General features: G+C 64.1%; 2 protein-coding genes across 4 annotated transcripts; one reads left to right on the top strand and one right to left on the bottom strand.

Annotated features, from left to right (window-relative positions):
• The first annotated feature begins 977 nt into the window (after positions 1–977).
• On the top strand, positions 978–6,739 carry NTMT1 (N-terminal Xaa-Pro-Lys N-methyltransferase 1). 3 transcript variants are annotated; one of them, XM_084899869.1, is made up of 5 exons: positions 978–1,128; positions 2,843–2,929; positions 4,184–4,388; positions 4,962–5,214; positions 5,919–6,739. In XM_084899869.1, exons 2-5 carry the CDS (start codon positions 2,862–2,864, stop codon positions 6,173–6,175), a joined length of 783 nt encoding a protein of 260 aa, XP_084755995.1. In that variant the 5' UTR covers positions 978–1,128; positions 2,843–2,861; the 3' UTR covers positions 6,176–6,739. The 3 variants fall into 3 exon arrangements, with proteins under 3 accessions (XP_084755995.1, XP_084755997.1, XP_084755996.1); XM_084899870.1 differs by having other exon boundaries at positions 980–1,306; XM_084899871.1 differs by lacking the exon at positions 2,843–2,929 and having other exon boundaries at positions 979–1,128.
• A 46-nt stretch (positions 6,740–6,785) lies between these two features.
• ASB6 (ankyrin repeat and SOCS box containing 6) lies at positions 6,786–12,423 on the bottom strand. The gene is made up of 6 exons (XM_084899852.1): positions 12,211–12,423; positions 9,829–10,010; positions 8,848–8,954; positions 8,644–8,752; positions 8,250–8,336; positions 6,786–8,141 (listed from the first exon to the last, which is right to left on the bottom strand). Exons 1-6 carry the CDS (start codon positions 12,321–12,323, stop codon positions 7,474–7,476), a joined length of 1,266 nt encoding a protein of 421 aa, XP_084755978.1. The 5' UTR covers positions 12,324–12,423; the 3' UTR covers positions 6,786–7,473.
• Positions 12,424–16,281: the final 3,858 nt, after the last annotated feature.

Below are 16,281 nucleotides of genomic sequence, written 5' to 3'. Positions count from 1 at the left end.
CGCCAAACCCAAGGCCAGACGTGCACTATCCCACAGACCGAAGCCCAGAGCGCTGGAAGCATTTGTTTTCCGGGGGGACGTGGGGGCCGGCAGTCTCTTTGGGATGGAAGCTTCCTGGGCTTATTCTGCTTATTTGGGGTGGCAGCCCCGTGGCACTGCCAAGGGTGTCTCCTTTTATTCTTTCCTTTTTGGATCTGTATAATATTATTTACTCTTTGCACTCCGCTGTCCTCTCTCAGGGGACATCGGAATTCTAGCATATCACTCGGATGTCCCCTCTTAGGGGACATTGCAGTTTATTAGTGATTACGGGGAATTGAGTTATTTCAACGCACGTTTCCGCCCCAAAGTAGCGTCGAGTAGGTGGTAGCCAATGTCCAGAATGGTTCGGAGTGCAAAGGGTTTAATATATATATATATATATATATATTGATTATTTACAGAGAGGAAGGGAGAGAGATAGAGTTAGAAACATCGATGACAGAGAAAATCCATCAGCTGCCTCCTGCACACCCCCTCTTGGGGATATGCCTGCAACCAAGGTACATGCCCTAGACCGGATTCGAACATGCCCTTCAGTCCGCAGGCCAACGCTCTATCCACTGAGCCACACCGGCCAGGGCTGTATATTATTTTAAGTAGCGAATTGTTCTGGGTGGGGTTTGAGGATAAGGCTTTTATGGCCGCTCTGTGACCCAGCGGAAAAGCCACAGGACGCTAGTTTTCCCGGTCCAAACGGACCGGTGGGCGGGAGAGGGCCGGCTCTGCGCAAGTCGGTGAGGTCGGCGCCCGCGGGGCGGGGCTAGCCGGTGGCGGGGCGGGGCTGGCCGGTGGAGGGGCGGGACTAACCGGTGACGGGGCAGGGTTAGACGGGAGCGCGGCGGAGCCATCCGAGGGAGGGGCGGGGCGATCCGGAGGCGGGGCGGAGCCAGCCGGTGGTGGGGCGGAGCCATCCCGGCCCCGCCCCCGGCCCCGGCCCCGGAAGTGACGCGGGCGGACAAAGGCAGCGCGCGCCGCGGTGTCGGGTCGGGCTGGGTGTGATCGGGCGGTTGTGCCTCCGGGTCTGCGCCGCCGCCGCCGCCCTCGCCTTCCCCTCCCTCTTCTCTCGGTCCCGGGAGCCGTCCCGGGGTGAGTAGCACGAGACGGAGCGGGGGCGGCGGCCACCGGGAGAGGGGAGGCCCCGGCCCCCAACGGCCTCGGCGCCCCAAGGTCCCGGCTCGTCACATGACCCGCGTGCGACGGCCCCGGCCCCGGCCCCACGTGCGCGCTCCGGGGAGGTCTGGGCCGGCCCGGGCCACGGGCGGGGGTAAGGGCGGAAGGCCGGGGTCTCCAGAGCCGGGGTCCTCCCCACGCCGGTCCCCGGGCCGCAGCAAGCCCCCTTCCTGCTCTGAGTCTCAGTCCCCCCGCGCGGACCGGGGTGAGGAGGTGGGTGCCAGGCCTCAGCGCAGAGCTCAGTTCGGAGCGGGCACAGGTTCTGGCCTGACAGGTTCGCTGCCCAGAGACCTTGGAGCCAAGGTCAGCGTGTTCGAGGAAAGGCCAGATCTGGGGCTGCGTCCAAGGTGAACTGTGACAGCAACTCCCATGGAACAGGCATGAGGCCGTCGTGTCAGAGGCCAGGCTTTGCTGCCTGTAAACGGGTCCCTGGGACCAGAGAACTGGCTGTGTAGTCAGGGGTGTCCGAGGCCCTGGGCCAGGGTGCAGGAGGTCTGGACGTAGGATCGCTGCCCAGGGCGATGGGATGAGGCCCTGGGAGGACTAGGCCTCTGTTCCGGGTTTGCATGTGTTTAAGGCACATCACCCCTTCAGGGGGACAGTTTTCTGGCTGCACTGGGGCTGTGGCAGGAATGGGGGTACATGCGGAATGCTTTAGAACGGAGGCCAGAAGCCACAGTCTCAGATAGCATCTCCAGTGTCTGCAGTCTTTCTGTGCTCCTCCCCTCTCCCCCCAGACTCAGCTGAGGCTGCCTAACGGTAATAACCCAGGTGTGTCCAGCACTAGTGTACGGCACTAAAGTGCATTTTTCTCTCTGATCGGCACGATGGGCAGAGATAACTGACAGGAATCTCATTTGACAGAGATTTGGAACCTGGAGATACCATGTGCCCGGCCCTGTATGGGTCACTTTATCCATTTTTAAAAATATATATTTTATTGATTTTTTACAGAGAGGAAGAGAGAGGGACAGAGAGTTAGAAACATCAATGAGAGAGAGCCATCGATCAGCTGCTTCCTGCACACCTCCTACTGGGGATGTGCCCGCAACCAAGGTACATGCCCTTGACTGGAATCGAACCTGCGACCCTTCAGTCCGCAGGCCGACACTCTATCCACTGAGCCAAACTGGTTTCGGCACTTTATCCATTTTTAAAAAATGTATTGATTTGAGAGAGAGAGAGAGAGAGAGAGAGAGAGAGAGAGACATCACTCAGCTGCCTCCCTGTGTGTGCCCTGGGCAGTGAACGAACCCACAACCCAGATACATGCCCTGACTGGGAATCGAACCCCTGGCTGCCGCCCTGCCCACCATTCAGAAAGGGTTCCCCCAGCCTGAGATCCCACGGCACCCTCTGGCTCAGGGAGAGTCCCCGCCACCTTGTAGTGTACGGGACGGCTCTGACCACTGCGCCACGCTGCCAGGGCCACTTGACGCTTTCACGGTCCTGCTGCTGCTCCCGTTTGATGGAGGAACTGCGGTGCCAGGTGAAGTGTCTGAGCTTCCGCAGCCCAAGCAGCAGAGCCGGCAGTCGGGCCTGGATCACTTGATCTCATCGGAGCCTTTGTTGGTTAACATTTCCCCCTGCTTTTCTTTTCTTCCTCCCTCCTTCCCTTTGTTTTTCATAGAGCATCCTGCCGTTCTCGTATGTCCAGCTGCAGACACACAGATCCGAGGAGAGCAGGCCCTGTCCCGCAGGCTGCGCGCAGGAGGAGGTAACAGACGGCTCTGGCTGGGGCTGAGGGCTCTGCCCGCGCCGCAGTGACAGCTTCCAGCGTTCTCTTCCGGGGCTCCCGGGAGAGGAGGAGCTGGGCAGCTAGCCAGGTGTTCCCTCAACAGCTTGGAGGGGAGAAGGTGGCCGAGGACCGTGAAGGCTGGGCAGGTGCACGCTCCGGCCGAGGAGCACAAGCTCAGTGTGGGCAGAGGGCTTCTCTGCCCCTCCCAGGAGCCTGGGGCCCACCCAGCCAGGCTGGCCCCGGCCCTGTCTCTGTAGTGTCCAAGCTCCTCACTGTGATCTGGGCAGAGTGTGGGAGGGCCTCCTGCTCTTTGATTGACAACCCCGCTCCCTCTGACCTAGGGACCCCCGCCCACACCGGGGTCTCGTTTACTAATGAATCAGCTCTTAGAACAAATGTCAGAGTTATAGTTGCCATTTCCTGGCCCAGATGGGTCCCCCTGGCTGGTGCCTGTAAGTGGAATTCTTGTAAATTAGATTATTCAGGGGACCTTGACATTTAAAGGAATCATGTTAGAAGGCTCTTGGTAAAGCACATGATTCCATTGTCGGTAATGGCCTTCAGTGTTACCGGTTTTGGGTGGTTGGGTTTTTATGTGGGGCTTTCTTAAAAGGGGAAACGGGCTGCAGCCGCACAAAGCTCATTCTTTGATTCATTCAACAACCAATTAGCAAACGCCCACCTGTAGCAGGTGCGGGGCTAATGGTGTTGAAAGAATGACCCTGCCCTGGGAAGCTCAAACCTGGAGGGCCTGCAGGCAGACAGGGAGAGTAGAGCCAGGCACGTGTTTGATCTCTGATTCATTCTGTTCGCTTAACGGGAAGTGTGTGTTTTGCTGAATCGCACGTGGGATTCAGAGAAGCCAGTGATACACTGGTGTCGCCTCTCGGCTGCCGCCGTCCGCCATTCAGAAAGGACGCCTCCAGCCTTGAGGTCCAGGCACTTTCCGGCTCGGGGAGAGTCCTCGTGGTCTCCGTGGTCTTTCGTTTTGCCCCGTCTCCTGTGGGCTGCCGGCTCTCGGGGGGCTGGGCATGATGCTGACAAGCCTCAGCAACTAGAACTTGTGGAGTTCGCTTTGTAAAATGACCTGAACGCAGGAGGCGGGAGGCACTGTCCCCCGCCGAGGGGGTAGCAGCAGATGGGGGCACTGGACATCCCCCTGCGCAGGCGGGACTGACCAGCCAAGCCGGGAGCCGGCCCTCCACCTGGCTGACGCACTCCGTGTTTGCGCAGGAAGTGCCGCTGCGGAGTCCGAGCAGCCTCGGGTGGAGACAGCATGACGAGCGAGGTGATCGAAGACGAGAAGCAGTTCTACTCCAAGGCCAAGACGTACTGGAAGGACATCCCGCCCACGGTGGACGGCATGCTCGGGGGGTACGGCCACATCTCCAGCATCGACATCAGCAGCTCCCGGAAGTTCCTGCAGAGGTTCCTGAGGGTAGGCAGGCCTGGGGTGCTCTCGGAGCGTGTGCTGGCGCCACCTGACTGCCGCTCAGGGCCTGCGGTGTGCGTCTGCACCCAGGCCCAAGGGCAGCGGCCGGCTGTGGACTGTGCCTCCCGGTGACCCGACGGGCGCTGGCTGTTATGCAGGGGGTCGTGTCTCCCTGTAAATTGTCCCATTTCCCAGGCACGAGCCTTGGCTCTCCGGCATGTTTGTGGGCATTTGGGCTGTGGGTGTTGGCTGTCCTGGGCACCCCACTGCCTCTCCTGCCCCCTCTTTGCTAGCGAGCAGGCCGCTCTGGTTGTCATCGTCCCAAGTTTGTTCCAATCCCGTGTCACTGATTGGCCTCTCTGGCCTTTCACGGACTGAATTCTTCCTGTTCTCTGTGCTGTCACTTTAAGGGGTCTGGGGAGTGAAATGAATGCACCTGCTCAGGTCAGCTCCTCAAGAGAGGGAGCTGCTTTCCTGTTAGAAACCTGACCCAGAAAACTCAGGCTCGTGAGGAAGGGCCCGGGGCAGAGACGGGTTCCTCTGGCTTCCCGAGCCGCCCTGACGCCCGTCCTGTTGTAGGAAGGCCCCAACCAGACGGGGACCTCCTGCGCCCTGGACTGCGGCGCCGGCATCGGCAGGATCACCAAGCGGCTGCTCCTGCCGCTCTTCCGGGCGGTGGACATGGTGGACGTGACGGAGGACTTCCTGGCTAAAGCGAAGACCTACCTGGGCGAGGAGGGCAAGAGGGTGAGGAACTACTTCTGCTGCGGCCTCCAGGACTTTAGCCCGGAGCCCAGCGCCTACGACGTCATCTGGATCCAGTGGGTGATAGGTGAGCGTCCGCGTCCCAGACCGAGTCCCCACGGCTGGAGCCGCCGCTCCTGCAGCACCAGGCGGGCAGCGGGGGTTCCTCCAGCCCCCTGGGCCCCAGGACCGCGGGGCACGCTGCCTTAGAAGTACATCTCTTTCTATGTTCTGTTTAACTTGGCACCTGCTGTGACCCATTGGGGAGGCGGTTTTTTCTTGAAAAAATTTAATGTCCAATGAACTGACTTAGAATATGGGTAGTTTTATAAGAGAAGTTGAAGCTTTTGCTGTCCCTGCTATTGGCCCTCTCTGCCTACCGGCACACCCAGGGTGCTCCCCAGGCTGCTGGCCTCGAGCAGCCACTGTCCCAGCGGTCAGCCACCCTCCCAGGCAGGCAGCACCGCCCTGCTGGACCTACTGCGTCTGGCCCTGTATTTTGTGGTCCCAAAACCTTCCTGGAGTTTTACTGTAGGCACACCGCCCTGGCCCAGGCCTAGGAGGGTGGGGGGCATGTGGAGGGAGGTGTCCGGCGTGGCCTGGTCACCGGTCAGGGCGGAATCCCTGCTGCACATGTCATGGCAGCCCGTCTCTTTCACACAATGGGCTGCAGTGACCCCCAGGACTGCTGAGGGCAGTGTGGCCTGTGTGTCCACCAGAAGTGCACAGTGGAACACGCGGTGGCTGAGCGGAGCCGCCAGAGTGTGCCCACACCAGCCCTCTGCCTTCCAGGCCACCTGACCGACCGGCACCTGGCCGAGTTCCTGCGGCGCTGCCAGCGCGGCCTGCGCCCCAACGGCATCATCGTCATCAAGGACAACATGGCCCAGGAGGGCGTGATCCTGGACGACGTGGACAGCAGCGTGTGCCGGGACCTGCAGGTGGTCCACGGCATCGTCCGCAGCGCCGGCCTCAGCCTCCTGGCCCAGGAGCGGCAGGAGAACCTCCCCGACGAGATCTACCACGTCTACAGCTTGGCCCTGAGATGAGCGGGCGCGGGGCAGAGGGCCCGGCGGGCGGGCAGCCGGCAGCCAGGTGCCGTCAGGCCCGTGCTGGTGGCTCCAGGAGCAGTGAGGCCAGTAAACGGACCCGCCTGCCACCCCTGCTGTACAGGCTCTTTCTGACAGGCCCCACGGGAGGAGCCGGCCCGTGGGCGCGAGGCAGGCGCCTGGCTCCGCTGCCGCGTGCGGACCGGGCAGAGAGGGCTGTGGGCGCGGTGACCATCAGAAGTGGAGATTCCCTGCTCTCCATCCCAGCCACAGGCCTGGCTGCCTTCAGAGGAAGAGAGCCCGACTGCTATGGACACCTCCGGGGAGGCCGGCCGCGTCCCCGCAGCGGGTGGCAGTTCACGTCCCGAGTCCTCACTGGTGACGGCCCCGGTGTCCCTGACGTGGTCACAGCGGCCGGCAGAGGTCGCGGCTCACTCTTGCCGTGCCTTGCGGTTCCTCCTCGGCGGACGTTTTCAGTCAAAAATAAAAAGGGTGAGCCCTTGTGTTGCAAGGCCCCACGGGTCTGGAGTGCTTTTCTTATGGGACAAGTGCCGTACTGACCCCCTCTTCCAGGACGCTGTGGGGCCCATCCTGAAATGAGGCAGAAATGTTACCAAGGGCCTTTTATGGCCAAGTCAGTTTAATTAGATAATATAAATATGCCATTTAGTTGCCTTAGCTTATTTCTGAGGCATTTTCACAATTCATAAGGACCAACGTGACAGCTTTGAGAGGCTCGGCGCTAGGCGAACAGCCTTCAGCTTTCGCCCTCAGACGAGACATTGTGGAATGTCCCCAGTCATGCATGATTGCTGTTTAGCAGAGGGCACGGTCCCCGCGACCTGGGTTTGGCACAGCCCTGTGCCCAGGTGACCTGGCTGGAGCTGTGAGCCAGCAGCAAGCAGCTCCGCTTCCTCCCCAGCCCAGAGCCCTTCTGGGGAGCAAAGAGCCTCCCTGGGCTGCACCCGCAAAGGCCCACCCAGCTCCTCTGCTCCAGCTCTGTCCGTGCAGCTCTCGGGAGTCCTGGCTCAGGAATGCCCTCTAGTCCTTCCACGCGTGTCCCAAACCAAAGCCTGTCATTTTCCCTGTGGGTCGAGAACTGGGTCACTGTCAAAGGGATGGGGACCATCTCCCTGAAAGACACAGCCTTTCCCACAGGAATGACAGCAGCTGGCAGCTGTCCTTGTACCGCCTGCGCCTCTGACAGGCAGGACCTAAGGCTCCCCGAGGCCCCGCCGGGACTGCAGTCCACCAGCGGCTGGCTGAGGGGCCAGACCTGTCCCTTTGGTCCGGAGCGGTCAGACGTCCACCTCCCCGGGGCCGCTGTGCTCACTGCGGAGGTACCACTTCAGCCTGTCGGGCAGGGGCAGCGCCTGCACCTTCGCATCCACGGGCCACGGCTGCAGGTGGAGCCGGATGTGGACGCGACACAGGTGCTTGAGGGGCGGGGGGTAGCTCTCCAGCTGCCTCAGGGAGGAGTGCAGGGCCCGGATCTTCTCTGCCAGGCTGCCCACGGGATGGATGTCAAAGTTCTCCGGCAGCTGCAGCTTCTGGGAGCTGGTCACCATGAGGTCCAGGACGGTCTCGGCCTTGCGCAGGAGGTCCCCGTGGCTCTCGTCCTCGGCGCAGCCCGGGTGCGAGCAGAGCCGGTCGAAGACGACGTGGAAGCCGGACCAGCAGGACGCTCCGTGGAGGGAGCAGTTGTAGGCGGCCCCGGACTCGAGCAGGAAGCGCAGGAGGGGGAAGTGCACTTGGAAGCTCTTGAGGCAGATGTGCGTGAGCGACTCGTGGGCGGGGCACTCGCTGGGGTCGGCCCCATGGGCCAGCAGCAGCTGCGTGACTTGGAAGCAGAAGCGGTTGATCATCTGGGCTTCCTCTTTGTCCCCGCCCACCGTCTCCCCCAGCAGGAAGATGATGCAGGTGAACACCGTGTCCCCGTCTTTGGTGGTCGACTTCACGTCCGCCCCTGGAGAGCCAGCAGGGAGGACGGAGATGGAGGAGCCCTTCATGGGGCGGGAGAGCCGCAGGCCCTGCGGGCCCGGGAGGGGAGGAGGGGCAGCGGGGAGAGCCTCACCTCCCTCCAGCAGCAGCCGGATGTTCTCGGTGTTGTGGATCTGCACGCCGTCGCTGCTGGCCAGCGCGTGGAGCAGAGCAGTCTTCCCTGAGGAGGGCGAGTGGGGCGGAGGCCATGAGCCGAGGGAGGGCAGCCCCAGGAGGACTGAGGGTGACCGCCTCCTGGCCATTCTTTCCAGCCACACACCAGAGCAGAGGAGGATTTTTCTGGACCCTGGGGCGCTACCCGAGACCTGGCTGGGTCTCCCCCAACAGGAAGACGGTTCCCAAGAAGCTGAGCGCGGGCCCGGGGTCCCCCCTCAGGCAGCCGTCAGGGGGCTGGCGTGGGCGGACTGCACTCACGGGGCCGCACCAGCCCGCCCCCGTCACCCTGGGCACCCAGAGGAGGCACCCACCATGCTTGTCGGCTGCATTGACGTCTGCCCCCAGGTCCAGGAGGCGCTGCAGGCAGGGCAGGCGCTCGGGCTCCTCGCTGGCCAGGTCCAGGGGGCTGCTCTCGTGGATCTGAGCCGGGAAGGCACGCCGGTTGGCCTGGGCGCTGCTCACGCCCCTACGGCCCCCCCCCCCCCCCCCCCCCGCAGGCCGCCGGCTCGGCTCACCCGGTCCCTGCGGTTGATGTCGGCGCCGTGGCGCACCAGTAGCTCCACCATGTCAGGCTGGTTTCGCAGGACCGCGATGTGCAGGGCCGTGTAGTAGGTGACCGGGTCTGAGGACAGCCAGCTCGTCAGTCCTGCCTGTCCGCGCCTTCTCCAGAATCCCAGTCCCGGCACCCCGCCCCCGACGGCCCGGCCGCTGTCACCGGAGGGTCAGACACAGCTGTCCTCCCTGCGTGCCTCAGGCTCCGGTGGGACCTGGGCGCGGGTCCGGGGTGTTGTGGTGGGTACGGCACCCGCTAATCTGGGCTTCGGCTTCCTCTGCTTAAAGGGGACCACACCGCAGGGCACCTCCTCTGCCAGGCTGCCCACAGGGTTACTGGGGGGATACCCAGTGCCCGCTCTCAAGCCTGGCAGCCATGTCCTCAAAGCCGGGTCTCCAGGCGCCTGATTTCAGAACACCCCCTCTCCTCCCGCCCCCGTCACCCCCCGAGGGGAGAGGAGCCATGCCTGGCCATGAACTATGTGAGCGCAAAGACGACTTCCATGTGGTCACAAGCCGGCCCCACGCGTCTCCTGGCTGACCTGCCCGCCTGGGTGACAAGCCAGAGGAAAGGAAAAGGCTGTCGCCGCCCCAGGCCTCCCCCACCCTGCAAGCAAGAAGCCCACACAGAGCTGCTGTGACTGAGGCCCCGGGTCCCCCTCTTCCGCGGGATCAACGAAAATGCAAGAGCGCTCAGAGAAGCGGCAGGAAATGACCTTCCCTTAGCGCCGGGCACAGGGCCAGGGCGGCGGCATGTCACCTGAGCGGAGGCAGGAGTTAGCCAGCCGGAAGGGCTGCTCAACCAACCACCTGGGAGCGCCACCGAGCCTGCTCACCATCGCCCTCAAAACGAGCCGGCGCCGGAGCTGCTCGGAGAACAGCAGAGCCCAGCGGCCGGCCGCCCAGCGCCACCCCGAAGCCCCTGCCACCCGCCGGGCCCTGACCTTCGAAGTGCAGGTTGGCGCCGTGGCGCAGGAGGACGTCGGCCGCCTGGGTGAGCCCCAGCTCCGCCATCTTGAGCAGCGCGTTGCTCACGCCTTCCTGGTAGAAGGGGGAGTGGGCCTTCCTCTCCAGCAGCTCCGTGAGCACCAGCAGCCGGCTCTCCTCGCTGGGCACGTACCCGGGCCTGGCAGGAGCGGGCAGGGAGGGGGACAGCGGATGGGTGTCCGGCGCCCGGCACCACCCTTCCCCCCGAGACAGGCCCTGCTGTGTCTCAGCTCCTTCCCGGGCGCAGAGAACCTGGTCCTGCTGGGTCCGAGCCTCACACACCGGCTGCTGGGGCGGAGCGGACCCCTGTGGCCAGGAGCAGCCCCGGCCTCCTCCCTCAGACCCCGGCCTCCTCCGTCAGACCCCGCCCTCCTCCCTCAGACCCCGGCCTCCTCCCTCAGACCCCGCCCTCCTCCCTCAGACACCGGTCCTCCTCCCTCAGACCGGTCCTCCTCCCTCAGACCCCGGCCTCCTCCCTCAGACCCCGGCCTCCTCCCTCAGACACCGGCCTCCTCCCTCAGACCCCGGCCTCCTCCCTCACACACCACCCTCCTCCCTCAGACCCCGGCCTCCTCCCTCAGACACCACCCTCCTCCCTCAGACCCCGACCTCCTCCCTCACACACCACCCTCCTCCCTCAGACCCCGCCCTCCTCCCTCAGACCCCGGCCTCCTCCCTCAGACCCCGCCCTCCTCCGTCACACACCGACCTCCTCCCTCACACACCGCCCTCCTCCGTCACACACCGACCTCCTCCCTCAGACCCCGGCCTCCTCCCTCAGACCCCGCCCTCCTCCCTCAGACACCACCCTCCTCCCTCAGACCCCGGCCTCCTCCCTCAGACCCTGGCCTCCTCCCTCAGACCCCGGCCTCCTCCCTCAGACCCCGCCCTCCTCCCTCAGACCCCGGCCTCCTCCCTCAGACCCCGCCCTCCTCCCTCAGACCCCGGCCTCCTCCCTCAGACCCCGGCCTCCTCCCTCAGACCCCGCCCTCCTCCCTCAGACCCCGGCCTCCTCCCTCAGACCCCGCCCTCCTCCCTCAGACCCCGGCCTCCTCCTTCAGACCCCGGCCTCCTCCCTCAGACACCACCCTCCTCCCTCAGACCCCGGCCTCCTCCCTCAGACACCACCCTCCTCCCTCACACACCACCCTCCTCCCTCAGACCCCGGCCTCCTCCCTCACACACCCACCTCCTCGCTCAGACACCACCCTCCTCCCTCAGACCCCGGCCTCCTCCCTCAGACCCCGGCCACCTCCCTCAGACCCCGGCCTCCTCCCTCAGACCCCGGCCTCCTCCCTCAGACCCCGGTCCTCCTCCCTCAGACCGGTCCTCCTCCCTCAGACCCCGGCCTCCTCCCTCACACACCGGCCTCCTCCCTCACACACCGGCCTCCTCCCTCACGCACCGGCCTCCTCCCTCAGACCGGTCCTCCTCCCTCAGACACCCGTCCTCCTCCCTCAGACCCCGGCCTCCTCCCTCAGACCCCGGTCTCCTCCCTCAGACCCCGGCCTCCTCCCTCAGACCCCGGTCCTCCTCCCTCAGACCCCGGCCTCCTCCCTCAGACCCCGGTCCTCCTCCCTCAGACCGGTCCTCCTCCCTCACACACCACGGCCTCCTCCCTCAGACCCCGGCCTCCTCCCTCAGACACCGACCTCCTCCCTCAGACCTGGGCCTCCTCCGTCACACACCGACCTCCTCCCTCACGCACCGGCCTCCTCCCTCAGACCCCGGCCTCCTCCCTCAGACCCCGGCCTCCTCCCTCAGACCCTGACTGTCCCAGGGCAGGCAGCAGCCCTCCCTCCTGCTCTCCCTCGGGGCCATCGCCTCCCGTGCACCCAGACTTCACCCCCCACCCCCACCCTGTGACCCCAGCACCTGGCCGCTCAGAGCCACCAGGGCTGTCCCCACAAGCTCCCCGCTGCGCGCTCCCCCTCAGTCCCACCCTCCGCACCCCTCCCATTGCTGGGGTCAAGGTTCCATCCTCACCGCCTGGGCAGGACCCCAACACCCTAGAGAGCCAGTGCCCAGGGGTGCCGGGCCGCCTCCGGGATCTGCCCCCCAACCGCCCAGAGCGGCCCCGGACCCCACGAACAGGGCCGGCTCCCCACAGGGGCATTCCAACTGCCCCCACACCCGCCACCCCTCCTCCGAGCCAGCTGTGCCCAGGGCCGCAGCCCTCCGCCGCGGTGGGCACAGGAAGGCGGGCCGCTGGCATGGGGGGCCCGCCCACCCTCTGCCGGGTCCGCGCACAGCTTCCCCCCGAGGCGCCTGCTCCTCCGCCATCGGGTGCGGGGCCGGGCGGGCACGGGGGCAGCGGGCGGACACACACACACACTCACCCCTCCAGCGGCGCCTGGCGCTCGGGGTCCTGCACGCCCAGGGAGCCCAGGATGGCGTCCACCAGCGGCTGGTACTCGAAGATGATCCTGCGGAAGCCGTGCAGGAAGGGCATCGCGGCGCCGGGCCTGGCCTCGCCGGTGCGGTCCAGCCCCGCGCCCGGTCCGCCGCCGCTCCGCTGCTCCGCGCCGGAAGTGCTGGCTGACTTCCGGTCCGCGTCGCCCCGGAAGTGAGGGATGGCGACGGCGCCCCCTGCGGCCCGGAGGAGCGCAGCGCCTCCCGGGGCTCCAGCCGGAGGCGCCGGCGGACCCAGCGGTGCCGGAGGGCGAGGACCCGCCGCCGAGGCCGCCCGCCGGCTCCCACGGCCCGGCCCACCCGTGACTCCCGCCGGCGCCGAGCCTGGGCCCCGGGACCGCTATGCGAGGGCTAGGCGTCCTCCTTTGGGCCGAGTGTTTGAACCCCCAACCTCGAGCCCACGGTGGGGGGGATATCTGCTGTGAAAGGTGTGCGGGGCCCCAGCCGTGGCCTCCATCGCCCTCCCCCCCACCTGGGGGGCTTGGGAGTCTCCCGCCCCGCACCTGCCAGAGACAGGAGTAGTCGAGGAGAGGAAAATCTGTTTAAAGTCACATTTAATCCGATGTGTTTTATTTTTATTTTATTTTATTGATTTTAGAGAGGAAGGGAGAGGGAGAGAGAAACATTAATGATCGGCTGCCTCTTGCACGCCCCCTACTGGGGATCAAGCCCGCAACCCAGGCATGTGCCCTTGGCTGGAATCGAACCTTGGACCTTTCGGTCCGCAGACTGACGCTCTATCCATTGAGCCAAACCAGCTGGGGCATTCCGATGAGTTCTATGGTTAAACATTTAAGATGGGCAGAATAAGCCTCCCCCAAGAGTAGAACAGAGTTCACAAGAAAACCCGTCCGGAGCATGCCCCCTGCAGCTCTGGGGACAGAGGGGCGCGTGCAGCGGCTGGACAGCTGTTCGCGGCTGTTGCTGGCACATTTCCGAGGTGGTTGTGCGGATCAAATGCCAAACCAGGAACCCTCCCTCGTCAAGCTCACCACACGCCTCGTCCCCTCCCCTTCCATGGCCTGAAGAGCCAGAGGGATGACCTGGGGTGCAGGGAAGGCTCCTGTCTGCCTATCAGCTCCTGGCTGCCCCTCGCATTCCCGGGCTTGTGGCCGCATCCTTCTCACCTCTGCCGACCTCTCTTCACCAGGCCCTCCTGCGTATGTCTGTGTCTCTGTCCACATCTGCTCCTTCCTAAACCACGCCAGCCATCGGATTTAGGCTCCCCCCCTCCCCAGCCCAGCACCACCTCTTCTTAACTTAATTACATTGACAAAACCCCTTTTTTTAAAGAAGGTCCGGGTCCCAGGTCCCAGAGGCTAGAACTTGAGCACATCTCTCCGGAGGACACCATTAAAGCCGTTGTCGCCCTAACCCGTGTGGCTCAGTGGATAGAGCGTCTGCCTGCGGACTGACCGGTCCCAGGTTCGATTCCGGTCCAGGGCATGTACCTTGGTTACGGGCACATCCCCAGTAGGGGGTGTGCAGGAGGCAGCTGTTCCATGATTCTCTCTCATCGATGTTTCTAACTCTCTATCCCTATCCCTTCCTCTCTGTAAGAAAAATCAATAAAATATATTTAAAACAAACAAACAAATAAATCCGTTGTCATGAACGATGCCAGGTGTGGCCCCTGTGGGCTCTGGGCCTGTTTCCTCGCCTGGAAGCGGGAGGCCCTCGGCTCTGTCCGTCTTGGAGCCACTAGAGGGCACTGCCAACGAGCAAACCGCATTGACTGTGCCCAGCAGAGTAAGTGTGCTCGGCGTGCCGGCTCTGTGCTAACGCTGGCACCCTAACCTCCCTCAACCCCTCAGTCGCAGGAAGAGATGACGGCGTCATGTCACTTCGCCAGCGAGGAAACGGGGGCGCAGAGGGAGGGGTGGGGGTGCTTGTCTGACATTGCCCAGCCAGGCCTGGCCTCTGGGAGCCGAGGGGTCTGCAGCTCCTCCGGCTCCGGGTCCGAGGGCTCTGGACACGTGGAGGGAGGAGCTGACCTCTGCTCTGTCACAGCCCCCGGGCACCGCGCTGCGGAGCCGCCCTGCCGCCGGCCTGTCGCCCAGGCTCCTCCCGTCCGTCGGCTCCGCGCCCCCTGACCTCCCTGCTGTCACCGAGGGCAGCCTGCTTCCTCCATCTGCCTCCCATTAGCCCCGCCACTCAGGCCTCTGCTTCAGCTCTGCCGTCTCTGTTCTTCCTCTGCCACCCGCCCCCGCCTGCCAGCCTGCCGCTCCCGCCGCCCAGCCCGGCTCCTCGCAGGCCGGCCCCGGGGATCTCTCCCTGTCTCTCCTCTCCCTCTGGGGCTGGGGGGCCTCTGACGGTCCAATGTAGAGGCGGGCAACTCTGACACATAAAACACTGTAGAACGCCGACCAGAAGACAGAACACTGAGAGAGAAGCACAGGCGAGCACAGAGGATGAAACCTGCCGAGGAGTGTGAGGAGAGAAAGCCGCCTCTGCAGCTCTGCACCCCCCAGCCCGGCCGTCAGCCGCCGCCGGGCTCCCCCTGCCGCTCCCTGAGCAGGTGCAGAGGCTGTGTGAGCCGCCTGGGAGAGGGGGTGCTCACACTCACACACACATGTACACTCACACTCACACATACTCTCTCACACACACACAGGCGCACTCACACACACATATACACTCACATTCACACACTCACACATACACACACTCACACACACTTGTACACTCACACTCACACATACTCACACATACTCACACTTACACATACACACACACACAGGCACACGCACACACATATATACACACACACATATACACTCACACTCACACACACATATACACTCACATATACATACACATGTACACATAGACGCACACACTCACATATACATTCACACACACTCACACACATACACTCATACACATATACACACACTCTCTCACATATACACTCATAGACACGCTCTCTCACATGGACACTCTCAGACATGCTCACATATATACACTCACGGTCGCACACACATATACACTTACATGTATATACACACTCAAATATACACACACACTTACATGTATACATTCACACTCACATATACACTCATACACACTCTCACACATACACTTACACTCTCACACACACTCACACACACATACACTCACCCACATACGCACACCTTCCCAGGCCCCTCTGCCAGGAGGGCTGTCAGCACAGGGCTGTCCTCTAAGGACCCTGGAGGGGGCTGGGGGGAAGCCCCCCTCCCCTGTGTGCTCTGGCGGGGTCGTTGGGAAGCACAGTGACTGCCCCAAGGAGTGCCCTCCCTCTGGGGACAGCCCGCAGCTTCGGGCAGGCCCAGGGCAGCCCAGGCACCGGGCGGAGGCAGGGCTGTGAGAGCCAGGTGTGAGCTGGGCGAGGCCCACGGCAGCTCCCAGGGAGGTCACTGAGGGCTCTCCCTTCTTCAGCCATCCTGCCCCCCTCCCTGCCCCCCTCCCCGTGCCCCCCTCCCTGCCCCCTCCCTGTGCCCCTCCCTGCCCCCCCCTCCCTGTGCCCCTCCCTGTGCCCCTCCCTGTGCCCTCCCTGCCCCCCTCCCTGTGCCCCCTCCCTGCCCCCCTCCCTGTGCCCCCTCCCTGTGCCCCCTCCCTGCCCCCCCTCCCTGCCCCCCTCCCTGCCCCCCTCCCTGTGCCCCCTCCCTGTGCCCCCTCCCTGCCCCCCTCCCTGTGCCCCCTCCCTGCCCCCCTCCCTGTGCCCCCTCCCTGCCCCCCTCCCTGTCCCCCCTCCCCATGCCCCTCCCTGTGCCCCTCCCTGTCCCCCCTCCCCGTGCCCCCTCCCTGTGTGCCCATCCCTGTGCGCTCGCATCAGAGGCCCTGCCTGACCCTCAGCCTCTTCCGGGCGGGGTGAGGCCTCAGGGCCCCCCCCAAAGCGCAGAGAGCGGGGTGAGAAGGCGCTGAGGGCCTCAGTCAGCTCAGCTGCCATAACAGAGGCCCATGGACGGGCGGCTTCCCAGCAGCCATCTCTTCCTCGCAGTCTGGGGCTGGGAAAG

Source organism: Pipistrellus hanaki, assembly GCF_964339955.1.
Source record: "Pipistrellus hanaki genome assembly, chromosome: 11".
NCBI classification, from domain to species: domain Eukaryota; kingdom Metazoa; phylum Chordata; class Mammalia; order Chiroptera; family Vespertilionidae; genus Pipistrellus; species Pipistrellus hanaki.
Note: the sequence above shows the minus strand (reverse complement) of the source record. Positions and strands in the feature narration are given on the sequence as shown.

Coding starts and splice junctions, on each gene's coding strand:
- ASB6 (XM_084899852.1), bottom strand. CDS start 12,323: ATGCCCTTCCTGCACGGCTTCCGCAGGATCATCTTCGAGTACCAGCCG. Junction 10,011..12,210: donor CGCCAGGCGCCGCTGGAGGG/GTGAGTGTGTGT, acceptor CGCTCCTGCCAG/GCCCGGGTACGTGCCCAGCG. Junction 8,142..8,249: donor CCGGCTGCTGCTGGAGGGAG/GTGAGGCTCTCC, acceptor CTGGCTCTCCAG/GGGCGGACGTGAAGTCGACC.
- NTMT1 (XM_084899869.1), top strand. CDS start 2,862: ATGTCCAGCTGCAGACACACAGATCCGAGGAGAGCAGGCCCTGTCCCG. Junction 4,389..4,961: donor TCCTGCAGAGGTTCCTGAGG/GTAGGCAGGCCT, acceptor GTCCTGTTGTAG/GAAGGCCCCAACCAGACGGG. Junction 5,215..5,918: donor CTGGATCCAGTGGGTGATAG/GTGAGCGTCCGC, acceptor TCTGCCTTCCAG/GCCACCTGACCGACCGGCAC.